This window comes from Hyaena hyaena, unplaced genomic scaffold (assembly GCF_003009895.1).
Source record: "Hyaena hyaena isolate Hyena2069 unplaced genomic scaffold, ASM300989v1 scaffold_244, whole genome shotgun sequence".
Lineage (NCBI taxonomy): Eukaryota > Metazoa > Chordata > Mammalia > Carnivora > Hyaenidae > Hyaena > Hyaena hyaena.
In genome coordinates this window covers 594096-608361 of record NW_024080876.1, presented here as the reverse complement: position 1 = coordinate 608361, position 14266 = coordinate 594096, and the positions used below count along the sequence as shown (strand labels likewise).

The window sequence follows — 14266 nt, the reverse complement described above, 5'->3', positions numbered from 1 at the left end:
TCCATTGATTTTGGCTCAGGTCATGGTCTCACAGTTGTGAGATGGAGCCCTGTGTTGGGCTCCACACGAGCTTGGAGCCTGCTTAAGATTCTCTCTCCTTCTTCCGCTGCCCCTCCCCTGCTTATGCTTTGTCTCTCTCTTTCTCTCTAAAAAACAAACCAAGAAAAACCTAATTGATATTTTATCTTATTCAGTATTTTGTACTTTGAGACCACTGGGTATTTAACAAACTTAGAAATTAACAAAGAAAAGATACATGTAGTACAGTTGAAACAGCTTTATAATATGTGAATACTGACTTACATGTCTGAACTTCTATATGCTTTTGCCTGGAGTTTCTGAGGTTGGAAAATTCATGCTTAATATTCAAATTTACTTTTGGTTTTATAGGTAGAGAAATGTCCATTTTTTTTTTCTTTTCTAGAAGCACAACTTGTTAAATAATTGGCCTACAGAATATATGCTATTTCCAAAAATCAGAGTGACCTATTTAGCCAAATTAGAAGAATATTAATCAGTCTACTTGGCTTTTGATAATCTACCAATCAAGACAATCAGTATTATTGGTGACACTGTCATTCCACTCACACCTGGAGAGACTGTCTCCCCAAATGAGAACAATTAGGGGAAAAAAAACTTTGCTAAGAACAAAGTACATCTTTGAAAGATATATGTTTTAAAAAAAGATATAAAATGCCATTTCTGAAGTCTTTCATGTTATTTTTCTCATAAATTTCATATGTGTGGATATATGTATAAATATCAGTGTCTTAATTCATTGCTTTTGTTCATTCCAAATATAAATTACTGGGATAAATGCCGAAAGACTGTAAAATTGCACTATACATTCATAACATTAGCATGTGTTGCTAATTAACATTTTCATTGTTGGAGAACCCTTAAGTCTGTAGAGTGAAGTAGATAGTCTATATCTGAAATTTTTAAAAATTTTTTTTTCAGTGTTTTATTTATTTCTAGGAGAGAGAGACAGCGTGAGCAGGGGAGGGTCAGAGAGAGAGGGAGACACAGAATCTGAAACAGGCTCCAGGCTCTGAGCTAGCTGAAAGCACAGAGCCCGATGCGGGGCTCGAACCCACGAACCGCGAGACGGTGACCCAAGCGAAAGTCGGACGCTTAACCGACTGAGCCACCCAGGCGCCCCTATATCTGAAGTTTTGCTGAGGACTACAATAAACGTAATTATTCATTTCAAAGAGAGAAATTAATTATACGACACTATCACACTAGTAATGCATACATTTGCAATACACATCCATTTTTCTCATTTTTTCTATCAGATATATAAAGAGAGGGCCATTTCACCTTTTCCAAGTTTGACCCCTCCCAGTAGAGAGAAAGCAAAAGTTGAAAGTGAGACGCTGTGACTCTATGTTGAGTAATTCCAATAATTCACTTGTGACAGGTTACTGATGGTGTTCATTTCTGTACTTCCTGCCAACTCAGTTGTTATTAAAGTGAACAGGAGAAAGATTATTATCAGTTCTTATACGACTCAGCAAAACAGGCAAAGCCTAAGGAAGAGAATACGTTTATGAACTTTCTGAAGAGTCTGTTACCTCTTGGATATAAATGACTATCATTAGGTCACTTAGGAGACCTTTTCACCTAAATACTAAACACTCTGAACAACTGATCTTTTACTCATGGAATGGAGTAGACAGTAGAATGCCAGTCTCATTTTGGTGCAAAGAAAGTAACAGAAAGAAGTAACAGAATACATAAACAAAATTTAAAAATATATTTACTGAGTGAATATAAATCTAGGACCAAGAGGTAGAAAACACAAGGATACAGGCTGATAAGAGATGAGAAAGAGTGTTTTCACAATTAGAGATTCTGAAAGGAAAGAGACTGCCCCAGGAAACAGTGTGTCCAAGGAAAACAGATGCTAATATGTGCGGATGCTCCAAGGGTCTTCAAAGATCAGACTGGAAAGTGGCCAAGATGATCTGTGAGTCTATGAAGCCAGTTTTCCCAGTGCTATAATAATTACTGGAAAGGGTAAGGTAAAAAGGAATATGTTTTTCCCCCCTCTAAATAAATACGGAAAGCAAAACTACTAAATGTTATTTTACTTTAACTATCTTGTTTGTAAAGCATATTTGTCTCCATGTTTAAATTTCAAATGTCTCTGGAGATACTTGGGGATACGTATGTGAAACTAAATGTGAAATCTAGAGGTTTCAGGACATCACTGCTTAGATCCAAGTTCATTGCCTTCTTTGATTGTGTCTACACTTAATGATGTACTGCAGAGGTAAATTACAGTTCCTGCCATCTATGGCACATAAACTCATAGTTCTGAACCTGAACAGGGCATCCAGCAATGCTTTTTCTACCTTGCTATGCTTAGCACTGCCAGCTTAGCAAAATGACATGAGACACTCAGTTAAGTTGGAATTTGAGATAAACAATGGGTACTTTTTTAGTATATGTGTGTCCCAATGAGAAATTATTCTTTGTTATTAGAAATTCAAATTTCACTGATGTATGACCTTGCAGGCAACCCCCTTGCTCTACAAGGCCATCAAAAAGAAATTTATAATCTGTAGATCTACATTTGTCCCTGTATCTGTCATTTCCTCCTTTACTTCTATTGCAAAGAAAATCATATCTATTTTCCTTGCCATGGCAATTCTTTTATTTTGGGTTTTGGGTTCCATCCTTCTCTATCTTCCCTGTGAGGCTTTAACAAATAAATAGTCTGATCAATTTTCTTCATTGTCAACTTCTCTTCCTCTCTCTGAGCTCTTAGTTTCTCTAACTTAAAAACAAAGAGAGGCCCCTGAATTCACCTTTCTCCCTATTTATTACATTCTCTCTTTCCTTTATACAGTCCTAGGTTTTCATCTGCCTCTTTGGCCATTCTCTTCCTTCTCTCTGTTGGCTTCTTTTCTTCTTTCAGGTCCATTCAGTGCTGCTATCCCCCAGGGTTCTTCATGCGATCATCTCCTCAGTTTACAGATTTTCCATGGAAGATCTTGACAATTACTACCTATATGCTCAAGACTTCCTACTCTTCATGAAAAGTTGCAAAACCTTTTCTGAACTTTCCTGGATCTCTCTCTTTGGACAGTTGTCTTGTGCCTCAAACTATTATGTATAAAACTGAACTTATCTTTTTTTAAACCTGACTCTCAAGCAGTGTGTTCTCTCAGTAGGAAAGGATGCTATCATATACCTGGTCTTCTAAATCAGAAACTTGAGATCAGATATATATGTAAGTTATCATCAAATCCTGTTTGATTGACTTTCAAAATATTTTAAAAATCCATCTACTTCTTTTTGTTCTCACAGCTACCACCAGCGCTTCCCTGGGTCATACTTATGTCTCTCTAATTGGTTTTCTTTCTCTTCAGCCTTGCCCTCTCCAGCCTATTTTCCAAAAGCAGCATGAGTGATCTTCTAGAACACTAAGGTGACAGTGTCATTCTTTTCCTTAAAAGTCTACAGAAATTTACCCTTGTCATTAAAACACAGTCCAAACTCCTATCTGTGGTTGATAAAGAACTCCATGGTTGGCTGCCCTTCCCCTCCTCACTGCTAGGCCACATTGAAATCCTTTTAGGCCCTATCTCACTCATCTCTGGGTGGTCCCATATGCCATATCCTTCTCCTAGAACAGGTTATCTCTTCTCTTAACTTACTCTCTGTTGGAATTATTCTTAATTATTAGTTTCTCAGGGAAACCTGCTTTGTTCTATTAGATGTAATGTGTTCTCTTAGCTTCATTCATGGATTTTTTTTTTCACATTTGCCTGTTTAATTACTTGTTTTACCAACTGGAATATAAGTTGATAGGGGATGGGACCATTACTATATTTTCCACTGTATTTCCAGCTTCTAGAATGTTGCTTTGCAGAGTAAATTCCCAATAAATAGTTGTTTACTGTGTGAGTGAATGAATCAGTGAGTACACAGATATGTTGGCAGGGATAAAAACAGTCCATGTTAAGCCCAATTCTCTTAGGAGCTCAGGCCTATTATTAAAAAATGATCTAAATGAATCTTATAAACTCTAATGCTTTGTCAAGAAGCACTGACTGTGATGCTCTCGGAAAATAGTTTTCTGCTATTAACATTCTGAGTTTTAAAAATGTTCTCTTTCCATTTTCCCACACCTACTTTAAAAGTATTGCAAATTGTGGGGCACCTGGGTGTCTTAGTCCGTTAAGGGTCCGACTTCAGCTCAGGTCATGATCTCACGGTTGGTGGGTTCGAGCCCTGCGTTGGGCTCTGTGCTGACTGCCAGCTCAGAGCCTGGAGCCTGTTTCAGATTCTGTATCTCCCTCTCTCTCTGACTCTCCCCTGCTCATGCTCTCTCTCTCAGAAATAAATAAAACATTAAAAAAAATTTTAAAAGTATTGCAAGTGGCAAGAATTAAACAAGTCAAAAATAGGCTAATTTTTACCATTTTCTCATTTTTGTAAAAAAATTTTCATAAAGATGGGGTGCCTGGGTGGCTCAGTTGGTTAAGTGTTTGACTCTTGGTTTTGGCGCAGGTCATGATCTCCTGGTTCATGAGTTTGAGCCCTGCATCAGGCTCCATGCTGACAGTGCAGGGTTTGCTTGGGATTCTCTCTTTCTCTTTCTCTCTGCCCCTTCCCTGCTCACTGTCTCTCAAAATTAATAAACTTCAAAACACTTTCTTCTAAAAGAAAAAATGAGAATATGCATAATGAAGCCTATGGCAAAACATTATAAACTATACCTTCAAGCTCATCATCTAACCAACACTAGACTAGAACGTTAGGAAAAGTTATTTATTTTGGGGCCCTTCCTTTTTTAAATAAAACATTGATGGGACTAAATATATCTTATTTGTTTTACTTTGTAGCACCCAATTCCCATTGTTCCCCATGGTTGAATCTCCTCTTTTAGCATTCACTGATTTCGAAGTCATTCTGAGGATTCTGTTTGAGCAGTTGTTAAATGCCAGAATTATCCTGAGTATTGTGGAGAGCATGAAATAGATACAAGACATAATTCTTATTCAAAAAGCTTAGTATATAAAAAAAAGAGAACGATTAGAAAATAAAGGAATATGAGGGTGCCTGGGTGGATCGGTTGTTTAAGCATGCAACTCTTGATTTTGGCTCAGGTCATGATCTCACAGGTCACGAGTTCAAACCCCATGTGTGTTGGGCTCTGCACTGACAGCACGGAGCCTGCTTGGGGTTCTGGCTCTCTTCTCTTTCCCTTCCCCAACACGTGTGCATTCTCTCTCTCTCAAAACAAGCAAGCAAACAAGCAAACAGTAAAAAAAATATATATATATATATAAAAGAAGGGAATACTAAATAAGTGCTACTGACTACAAAAGGTTGTGGGAATTTGAAGAAAGAAAAGATCACTGTTGACCAGAATAGTTTGGGAAAGCCTCATGGAGTGGATAAAAATGAGATGAATATTGAAGCACATCTAAATATGGGCATTTGGAGAGGAAGAGAAAGACACCGTGAAGGGGGAGAGCTGCATTGGATCGTATTTGAATGCTACTGTCTTGTTTTTTTCCTGCTTATAATTCTCTTTCCTCTTTTTCTGGTACTGACGCTGTTCTTTTTGTTACTGAATGTCTCTCCCCCAATTCATCAGGGTCTGGAGGGGTTGTCATTTAAATCCAAGCTTCCTACCGAAGGACTTGGTCCAAGCATAAGGCCCAGTGCCCCTGGTGACTGTGATTAGCCCAAGGATGTGACCTTGAGCAGGCTACTTCTATTCTGTCCCTGGGATTTCACATGTCACTGCTTGAAGAGAACACTTCTCTTTTCTGTTAAGTCAAGGCTGGTAAGATTTAAGCTGAAAGCTCTCTCTGCCCACACTGTTTCATCCCTCTGCTATCTAGAGGAAGCTTGCCTGTAGCTGGAGAAAATGAGAACAACGCACAGAGAAGAGAGAAGCACACTGAGTGTCTACAGTCCCTGCAGTCATCTGTAAATCTGGATTTCCTATGTCTGTGGCTAATACATCCCCTTCTTGTTTAAACTCATTTGAATTGGTTTCAGTCAATTTTAATCTGGCAGAAGAGTCCTGACCAAAGCAGGTAGCAGGCTAAAGAATGAATGTGGAGAAAGAATGGAAGTGTAGAGAAGAGTCAAAAGGGGATATTAGTATTGAGAAAGAAGGCACAGATCAAAAGCAGTCTTGGGAGAAACAAGTGATGGGTTTTGGTTAGAGAGTGGATATAGCCAAAGCAGAAGAAAAACAGTCAAAAACTGGAAATTCAGGGTATGTGTGAATGCACTGATATGACGGGGTAGTTGCAATGAGGAAGTGGGTTTGAAGAGACACAATAGACAAACCATGACATCTGAGTTCCTGGTAAAGTTGGGACTTTGTCAGTCCACGGTTTTATAAGAGGACCAGCACTTACTGGTATGACAGTGTAAAAACTACAAGAAAGTAATCTATTTTTGATTTGTGTCAGCATTCAATAGAATAGGGTAGAAAACTATAATTATGCTTCCCAAATTCATCCTTTCAATTTCTCTTTTCCCACTTAAGGCCCAGGAGAAATATAGCTTAGAGCAGTGGTTCTGAAAATGTGGCCCCTTAGATCACTATATTTGAATCGCTTCGAAACATTTCAGAAATGCAAGTTCGTAGACATGATCCCAGAGAAGGGAATCAGAAACTCCTGGGAGTGGATCCAAAAATCTGTGTTTCAAAAGCCTTGTGGTCTATGCTCATGTCCACTAAGGTTTGAGGACTGTTGGTGTAGTTGTTTTCTCTGTACGCTGGTTCCATAGCAGGTGAGGTAAACCACCACTTAGTGCTATGATTTCACATTGTAAGAATAATTCCCTTAGCAACATTCATTTTCCTTAAATCTATTCATTCAGAAACTATATGCTGAATATATTCTATCTGCTAGTCGTGTTCCAGGTACCGTGGACACTGGAACAAATCTGAAACAGCCAATCTCAGAAATACCTACATGTTAGGAATTAAAAATTATGCCATGGAAGTGACTCCCGGGGGGCTTAGTATTGCTTAGAGAATCACGAAGGTGTCCCTAAAGGAATTACATTTCAACTATAAAGGACTGATTAGGATTTAGTCTGGTGAAGGGCAGAAGGGGTGCTGTGAAGACGTTCTAAGCCCTGAAAGGGACAGGCCTGGGCACTTACAGGGAACTGAAGACAGACCATCAGGAAGGGGTGTTCATTAACGATGGGTGTTCAAGCTGGAGAGGCAGATCTGATGGCTAGATCATGCAGGGACTTGTAAGTCCTATTACAAAAATCTGAACTTGCCACTGAGGGCAATTAAGAGGCCATGGGAAAGCCTTAAATATGGGCTAACATGCTCTAATCTGTTTTAAAAACCTTCTTTTTATATGAAAAAGGCAAAGCCTTTCTCCCTACACAGCTATGGGTGTGATAGCATGATGACTCACATTCCCTGTAAGTTGTAACTGGCTAACAGAGATACTTTCTCTGAATAAGGCTTTGATGAGGGTGGGAAAGAGGCTAGGGCGTCTACATGGGGACCAAATGCCAGGAACAGAAAAGGAGGAAGGGTTTAGGAGCTTCTTCTGCTTTGTGGTTGTGGCCGAGGCTGGTTCTGCCCATGCGTGTCTGAAGCAGCAAGAGTGCAAATTCACAGGCAATTGCTGCTTCTCTCCCTTGCACAGCGGACCCCGGTGCTCAGGCTGTGTCTGTCTGGAGTCACTTTTCCTGCGTATGAGCTCATTTAGAGATTTCATTCACTTCCCAGACATCACAGTTACAGCCTGAGAATGATACCCGAATCTATATGTCCTCCCTGGCCTTGAGAAGATTTTCATTTTTAGTATCTTTGTGCTATTGCCCTGTGCTAATACATCACGTTAATGACAGCTGCAAATATGCGAGTGTTTAGTGATGATCTGTGTGTAGTTCACTAATGCTTGAAAAATTATACAGAACCAGCTGGGACTGCTCTCCTGCCTTTCGCTGACATGTCTCATATTGTCTGGATAGCTGACCCTGCAATGTCATGGCAACCACAAGCAGCCTGCCTGTAACTGAACTCATTCGGTCTTTCCCAAACCAGCTTGCCTCTGACCTCTTCTGCCTTGGTCAGCAACGTCAGCATTTACTGTCTCCCAAGTCCCAAGGTTTGGAGTCATCCCCCACTCCTTTCTCTTATGCTCTCACCAAGTCCGAGCACCAAGATTCTTTCCATTCATCCAGTGGAAAGCTAGTATGCCATCTGTCCTTCCCCTTCATTACTCTTGATCATCCTAATCCTACTTACCTCAAAGTAGGATACTTCTACCCTATTACAACCTGTTCTCCTAAATCTAGGTTCCTTTCCCAATGCATCCCCCAGGACACCGGGACTACTCTGTATGTTTTTCTTCATCAGGCCTATTTATTTAGCAAAGGTTGTTCCGTATTATTTTCTGCAGTGAAATTTGTTTTTCTTAAAGGGATATTATGTCAAACCCCATTACATACAAGAGATAATCACGAAGCTTCTCTGATTGAAGACAGGCTAAGGGGAGCATAATCTCCTTGATCTGTTCTCAGTTTTCGAGGCAGCCTCTTTCGTACCAAAAGGCTTCGAGGCAGTTTGAGAACAAAGATGTGCAGAACACCGTTAAACTCTTTGGAACATATGCGTGTTTTCTCTACAAAGTTGTTTTTTTTTTTTTTTTTTGCTTGTTTGTTTTAGTTGTTATCTATCTGTGTAAACTTTCCAACCTAGTTATATAAATTCACACAAAATTCTTCAGTGCAGTGTCATTCCCTCATCTCTGTCTGGGCTCATGGTATTTCCCCTGCCCTGAGTGCCCGGAATGCCCATCTGTGCATCTCTGCCAATCCAATTCTACCTTTCTTGGTCCCAATCCCATCTCTTATGGGCTTTCCAGATTGTTCCAGCTCTCAGCAATTTTTCTTTCTTCAAATTTCTGCAGTATTCTTTTTTCTTTTTTTAAATTCACCCTGTACTTTCTTAAATTTGCATCTTTTCACGTATGTGTTCAATTCTCCCACTAGATAACAGGCCACTGAAGGAAGAATCAAGACTTTTGTTGCATTTTGCCCTCAGCATCTAGTATAATATGCAGCCCTAGTATTTGCTTAGTGGGTATATTTTGATGATAACCCACAGCAAGAAATAATAACTATAGGCCCATCAATCTCACTTTCATTAATAGAAGTCTAAGTTAAATAGCCTGTCTTTGAAAATGTTCCTCCAGAGCAGTGCTTTTAAGTTAGGAGAACCAGCCACTATGACTTTAATTGCAAGCATTACTTTTTTCTCCAATTACCATTAAGCCTACAACTAGCTTCTTTAACTGACTTTCATTAAATGATGTTGGAACTGGATTCAGGGAATGACAACAGATGGTTGTAAGTGGGGAGTTCTTAGTTTAGACTAGAAATAGTGTTTTATTCCATCCTCCAACATTTTAGCAAAGTCTCATGTAAATCATATTCAAAGGATTATAAGAAACTTACATCAATATATAAATCAAACGGTGTCACTTCTCTTAAATCTCTGAGCATGTTTTACACGGCCCTCTCCACCTCTCCTCCCTCCTCTGCACCACCCATCCCCCTCCCTCACCACACCCCCACCACAGGAACCCACTTTCAGTTCTCTGGATTGCTAAACTCCTTCCCAACTCCTGGCTTCGTGTAGTGCCACCTTCTGCCTGGATGATCTTCTCCGTTTCTTTCCTTGATCAATTGCTGTCATCCTTTGAGCCTCAGTCCGTTTGTCACCTCCTTAAAAGAGGTTTCCTCTGATCTTGCAGAATAGGTAGAGCTTCCTCCCTTGTTATGTCATATTCCTTATCACTATTGTAATTATATGTCAACTGTGAAATTGTTGTGTTCCTGTGCTTCCCATTAGACTGTAAGCTCTAAGATGTCAGAGACTGTACAAGTACTGTAATATTTTTAATGCCTAGAATTGATGCATCACAGATGCTTGTATGAATCCATGAATGAACATTTTATGAATATCTTTATAAAACTTGCAGAGAAACAAACTATTATAGTATTATTTACATCCAGAGCTTAGTTTCCCTTGTCCTGTCTGGAATGGACATGGGCAGCATTTTCTGGGTCATGTGATTCACATGAAACACACATGCACACATGTTTTCTAAAGCAACTTTGACTTTCATAAAATGAGCCCAAACAATCAAGCATTATGCAACAAAACTCCATTTGCTCCCAAACAGAATCTAACCAATTTAAATGACTGGATATAATGTGAAAATGTAAAACTTTCTGTTTTGTTTAAAATGATCTGATTTGTGCATACCAGCATGGATATTCATATAATTCTTATTTGCATTAAGTTATTCTGAAAATGTACATGGATGGATAAAAAGTGGAAGAAAGGAGTCTCAGAGCTATGAAATGTCTACATGTTGAAACCTTTTAGTACATGATTATCACTAAAGTTAATGTGTTCTCCTTCCCTGAAGGCTCCAGCAACCCCACTGATGTGTCCGTGACCTGTTTCTGTGTCCTTTCAGTCTTGAATTACCCTGCTGAGTCAGACAATTGGAGAACAAATTAGCACCAACTGCAGAGGAGATTTTTCTGGTACAAAAATCTGACCTTAAAAAACCCAAGCCTTAAATATCTTTCTGTCAGGATGCTAACAGCTCACCAAATTTGCATTAAAGGACCTAACGTTTCATACACTCTCACTCCTATTGACTCTGCTCGTCTGTCTTAAATAGAATGGGTACCAGACCCAACTGTTTGTCAATCCATTTGACAAGATCAGTCATTACCCAATGAAGGGAAGTAAAGGGGAAATCTAATTCTACTCTAGAAGGGCTTTCAAAGCCCTGGGTACTTCCATATTCTTCTTCTCACACACACCTTTTCTTGTTTTATTACCTTATATTCAATCAGACAGATAGTAGCCTCAATAAATGTTATGTTTTGAGGGTAGGTGTCAAACACACACCTAACTCCCAATGGGAAGAGACGCATGTGGGAGGCATTAGGTCTTTCTCTACAGTGACTGACCTGCATATTTTTAAATGATCAGACCCGTCATGGTAGGCGGCAGGCAGCTTCTGCACAGAGTTATTCACCTGGAACCCAGCAGCATCCACAGACTTGCTGCCTTCTGCTACTGCCAATACTTCAGGGCTAGAATCTGCTTCTGAAAGTCCTTTCTTGATGGTTTCATACTGCCCAAGACTGTGCAAGAGCTGCGGGTCCCTGTGATGGTGTCTGCCTTTGCTTTCCTCGTGCTTCCTTGAGGATCTCATAAGCTCAAAGGATCCTGTTGGCAGGGAAAGACTGCATTCCTGGTACCTTGTGCCTTTTCCTCTGCAGAGATGTAAAGAGCAACTCTCACATTCAGTCGGCACTTGTTGCTTTTTACCTTTGGATTCCAAATCTACCAGATCCATTCCATTGGGAGCAGAAGACCCATCCAAGTTTCCACATGGTTTGTTACCATTTCTCCTTCTTCTTCGGGACAGTCGGAATTTAACTTGGGCTCTTCTTTTTGCCTGAATCCAGTGAGTCTCATCTGTGGAAGAGGAATCTGAAGAATCTGTGTAAAGCTCACTCCATCTGGGGCTTGTGATCTGGAGGTGAAAATCATTTCTTCTCCCTTTTATTTGTTCTTCTGCATGCTCATATCTCTCAGAGGCCCTCCTCCTCCTCCTAGGCCTCTGCTTTACTGATTTCTTACCAGACTCCTTCCTAGCAGGGCTGAGCACCACAACAGGGGTGCATTGCTCAAATGCATCTTCTGACATGTCATGCAAGATGGCAGATCTAGACAAAGCAGCAGGCCAAGGATGGGAGATGGGAATGGAGAGGAAAGCCATGGGAAGACAGAGGGAGAGAGAGAGAGAATGATGAAAATGATAGCATGGACCAGAAGTTGGTAAATAAAGATTAAATGAAGGAAATGAACTGAAGGGGGAAAAAATTAAACCAGTATAAATTGTCCATGGACAACGCAAGGCAGAAGCAAGAGCCACACAGTCTCAGAACACAGGAGAAGAATACACAACATTGGTCTAAAATATATTTAAATAGGATCATTTGCTGAGCACTTACCTGCAGATGTCCTGAGTGGATGGACAGACAGACAACCTTGACTGGCTCCTGGGAGCTGTCCCTGTCGTTGGACTGCTTGCCTGGAGAAACAAGTTAGATAATTTGGCATCTTGGTTAAGGTAATACATGGTCGATATCTTGCTTTTTTTCCACATATTTAAAAAATTACAGCAAACGTGGCTGCCGGTCATGTTGCTCATAACGCAGCTCACAACACATAGGAAGTTAGAGGGTTCGTTTTGCAAAAGTAAAACTCATTTGAGGAACTTGGAACAGCTGAGATGCTGTACCACTTTGCTGTTGCTTCATTTATGAGAGAGGAAGACGATTCCACAAGTTTCTGTTCTATTTACTGTAAACATTTGAACGGGATGGCTCAATTTGCCTTGGAAGCAATGGCTAACACTTGAATATCCTATCATACAAAGGACATAAATGCTATTGTGTGACCAAGATGATACCAATCTGGGAAACCAAAATAGTCAAATAGCCATTAGACTGCTAGATACTGTCTGGAATTACCATGAAGTCACATCAAGTCCCCATGAGATAATGTATTTGAAAACAGTTTGTAATATTTAAAAGCCTAGCATTGTTACTATTATTATTTCATCACTGAAACGAATAAGATCTATCCATCACACCATTATTGACCTTTTGTATCTTTTATCCCTGTGACCATATTGAACCTGAGGGTAACAGAGCCTGAAAAAATTCAGATTGTTAGCTCAAAGTTGAGCACATCCCACCACACTCTTACCTTTGAAGCACAGCTTTTCTTAACTAAATTTGACCTCTTTAATTTGTATTTAATACAGATGGTGATGCTCAATCAAAAGGTAGAAGGAATTGAAAATTTGCTGTGTGCCAGGCATTGTGCTGTGGCTTTATTAAACTGTCTCCTAAATCTTTATTATAATCTCACCAGTGGGAGATAATAACAACTAACACTTTTCAGTGAATACTATGTTCTAAATAATTTTAGAACAATCACTGTTCTATGTAATTGTCATGTGTCCATTAATTAATACTCATAAGAAGTGAATGTATTAGATGCTGTAATCATTTCCATGTTATCGATAAGGACACTGAGAAACTGGTGCTGCTTCATACAATTAGGTGCTAGGGCAGAGGTTTGGGATGAGAAATCTTGTTCTCACATTTGTTCTCTTACCCACCTTGTAACACACTTCTCCTTTATACAGGAGGAAACTAGGGGAGGAGGCCTAGGTCCAAATTTAGACCAGTATGACTGCACAGATGAAATACAGTTTTTACATCAAGAAATAACAGTTAAGCTACAAAGATTAACCCTAATTTTCAAAGTGGCTCTAAGAATTCCCATATTAGAGATAGATATTTGTGGGGTGCAGAGAAAGATAAACTAATTCTAAAACTCAAAATTGAACTCAATAACTTTCAAGAGGAGGCACGATACTGCCCTCTGCTCCTCCTGCCCCCTCACTTGCCCCCAAGATGTCAACACCCCAATCCCTGGGATTTGTGATTATGTTTCCTTACATGACAAGAGGGACTTTGCAGATATGATTAAGTTAAGGGTAGTGAGATGGGGACGTCATCCTGGATTATCTTGATGGGCTCAATGCAAACACAAGGGTCCCTATGAGAGGGTGCCAACAGAGTTAGGGGCGGAGACAGAAGATGGAAGGATGGGAGCAGAGGTCAGAGAGGAAGGAAGATGTTACACTTCTGATCTTTGAGGATGGAGGGAGGGGGCCCTGACCAAGGATGCAAGTGGATTCCAGAAGCTGGGAAAGGCCAGAAAATGGGCTCTTCCCAAGATCCTTCAGAAGATGCAGCCCTACTGACACCTCACTTTTAGCTCAGTGAGACCTGTGTTTGACTTCCCACCTCCAAACCCATAAGACAATAGACTTGTGCTGTTTTAATTCAACAAGGTTATGGTAATTTGTCACAGTAGTCATAGTCATATGGAGAAACAATAGGAGATGAGACTTGAGCCAATCTTAAAGGCAAGCAGGAGTTATGAAAGAAGAGATAAAAAATATTCTAGTAGAGGAAACAGGAAGCCCAGAGGGAAGGATGGTGTTCTCAGCACGCTCCCACAGACTGATTAACATCTGTACACTTCTGGCCTATAATTTTCAGAGGCTCCCCTATCAATCCATGAACACTGTATTTTTAAAATATTTGAATGTCATCTTTGAACACCAGTCCGCGT

At 40.0% G+C, this 14266-nt stretch overlaps 1 protein-coding gene across 1 annotated transcript in view; it reads right to left on the bottom strand.

Moving 5' to 3' along the window:
• The window catches only part of MARCHF1 (membrane associated ring-CH-type finger 1), a 303989-nt gene that overhangs the window by 73798 nt on the left and 215925 nt on the right, over window positions 1-14266 (bottom strand). Inside the window, exon 4 of the mRNA XM_039244549.1 lies at window positions 12064-12143. Coding sequence (XP_039100480.1) covers window positions 12064-12143 — 80 coding nt within the window. The remainder of the gene's footprint in view (window positions 1-12063; window positions 12144-14266) is intronic.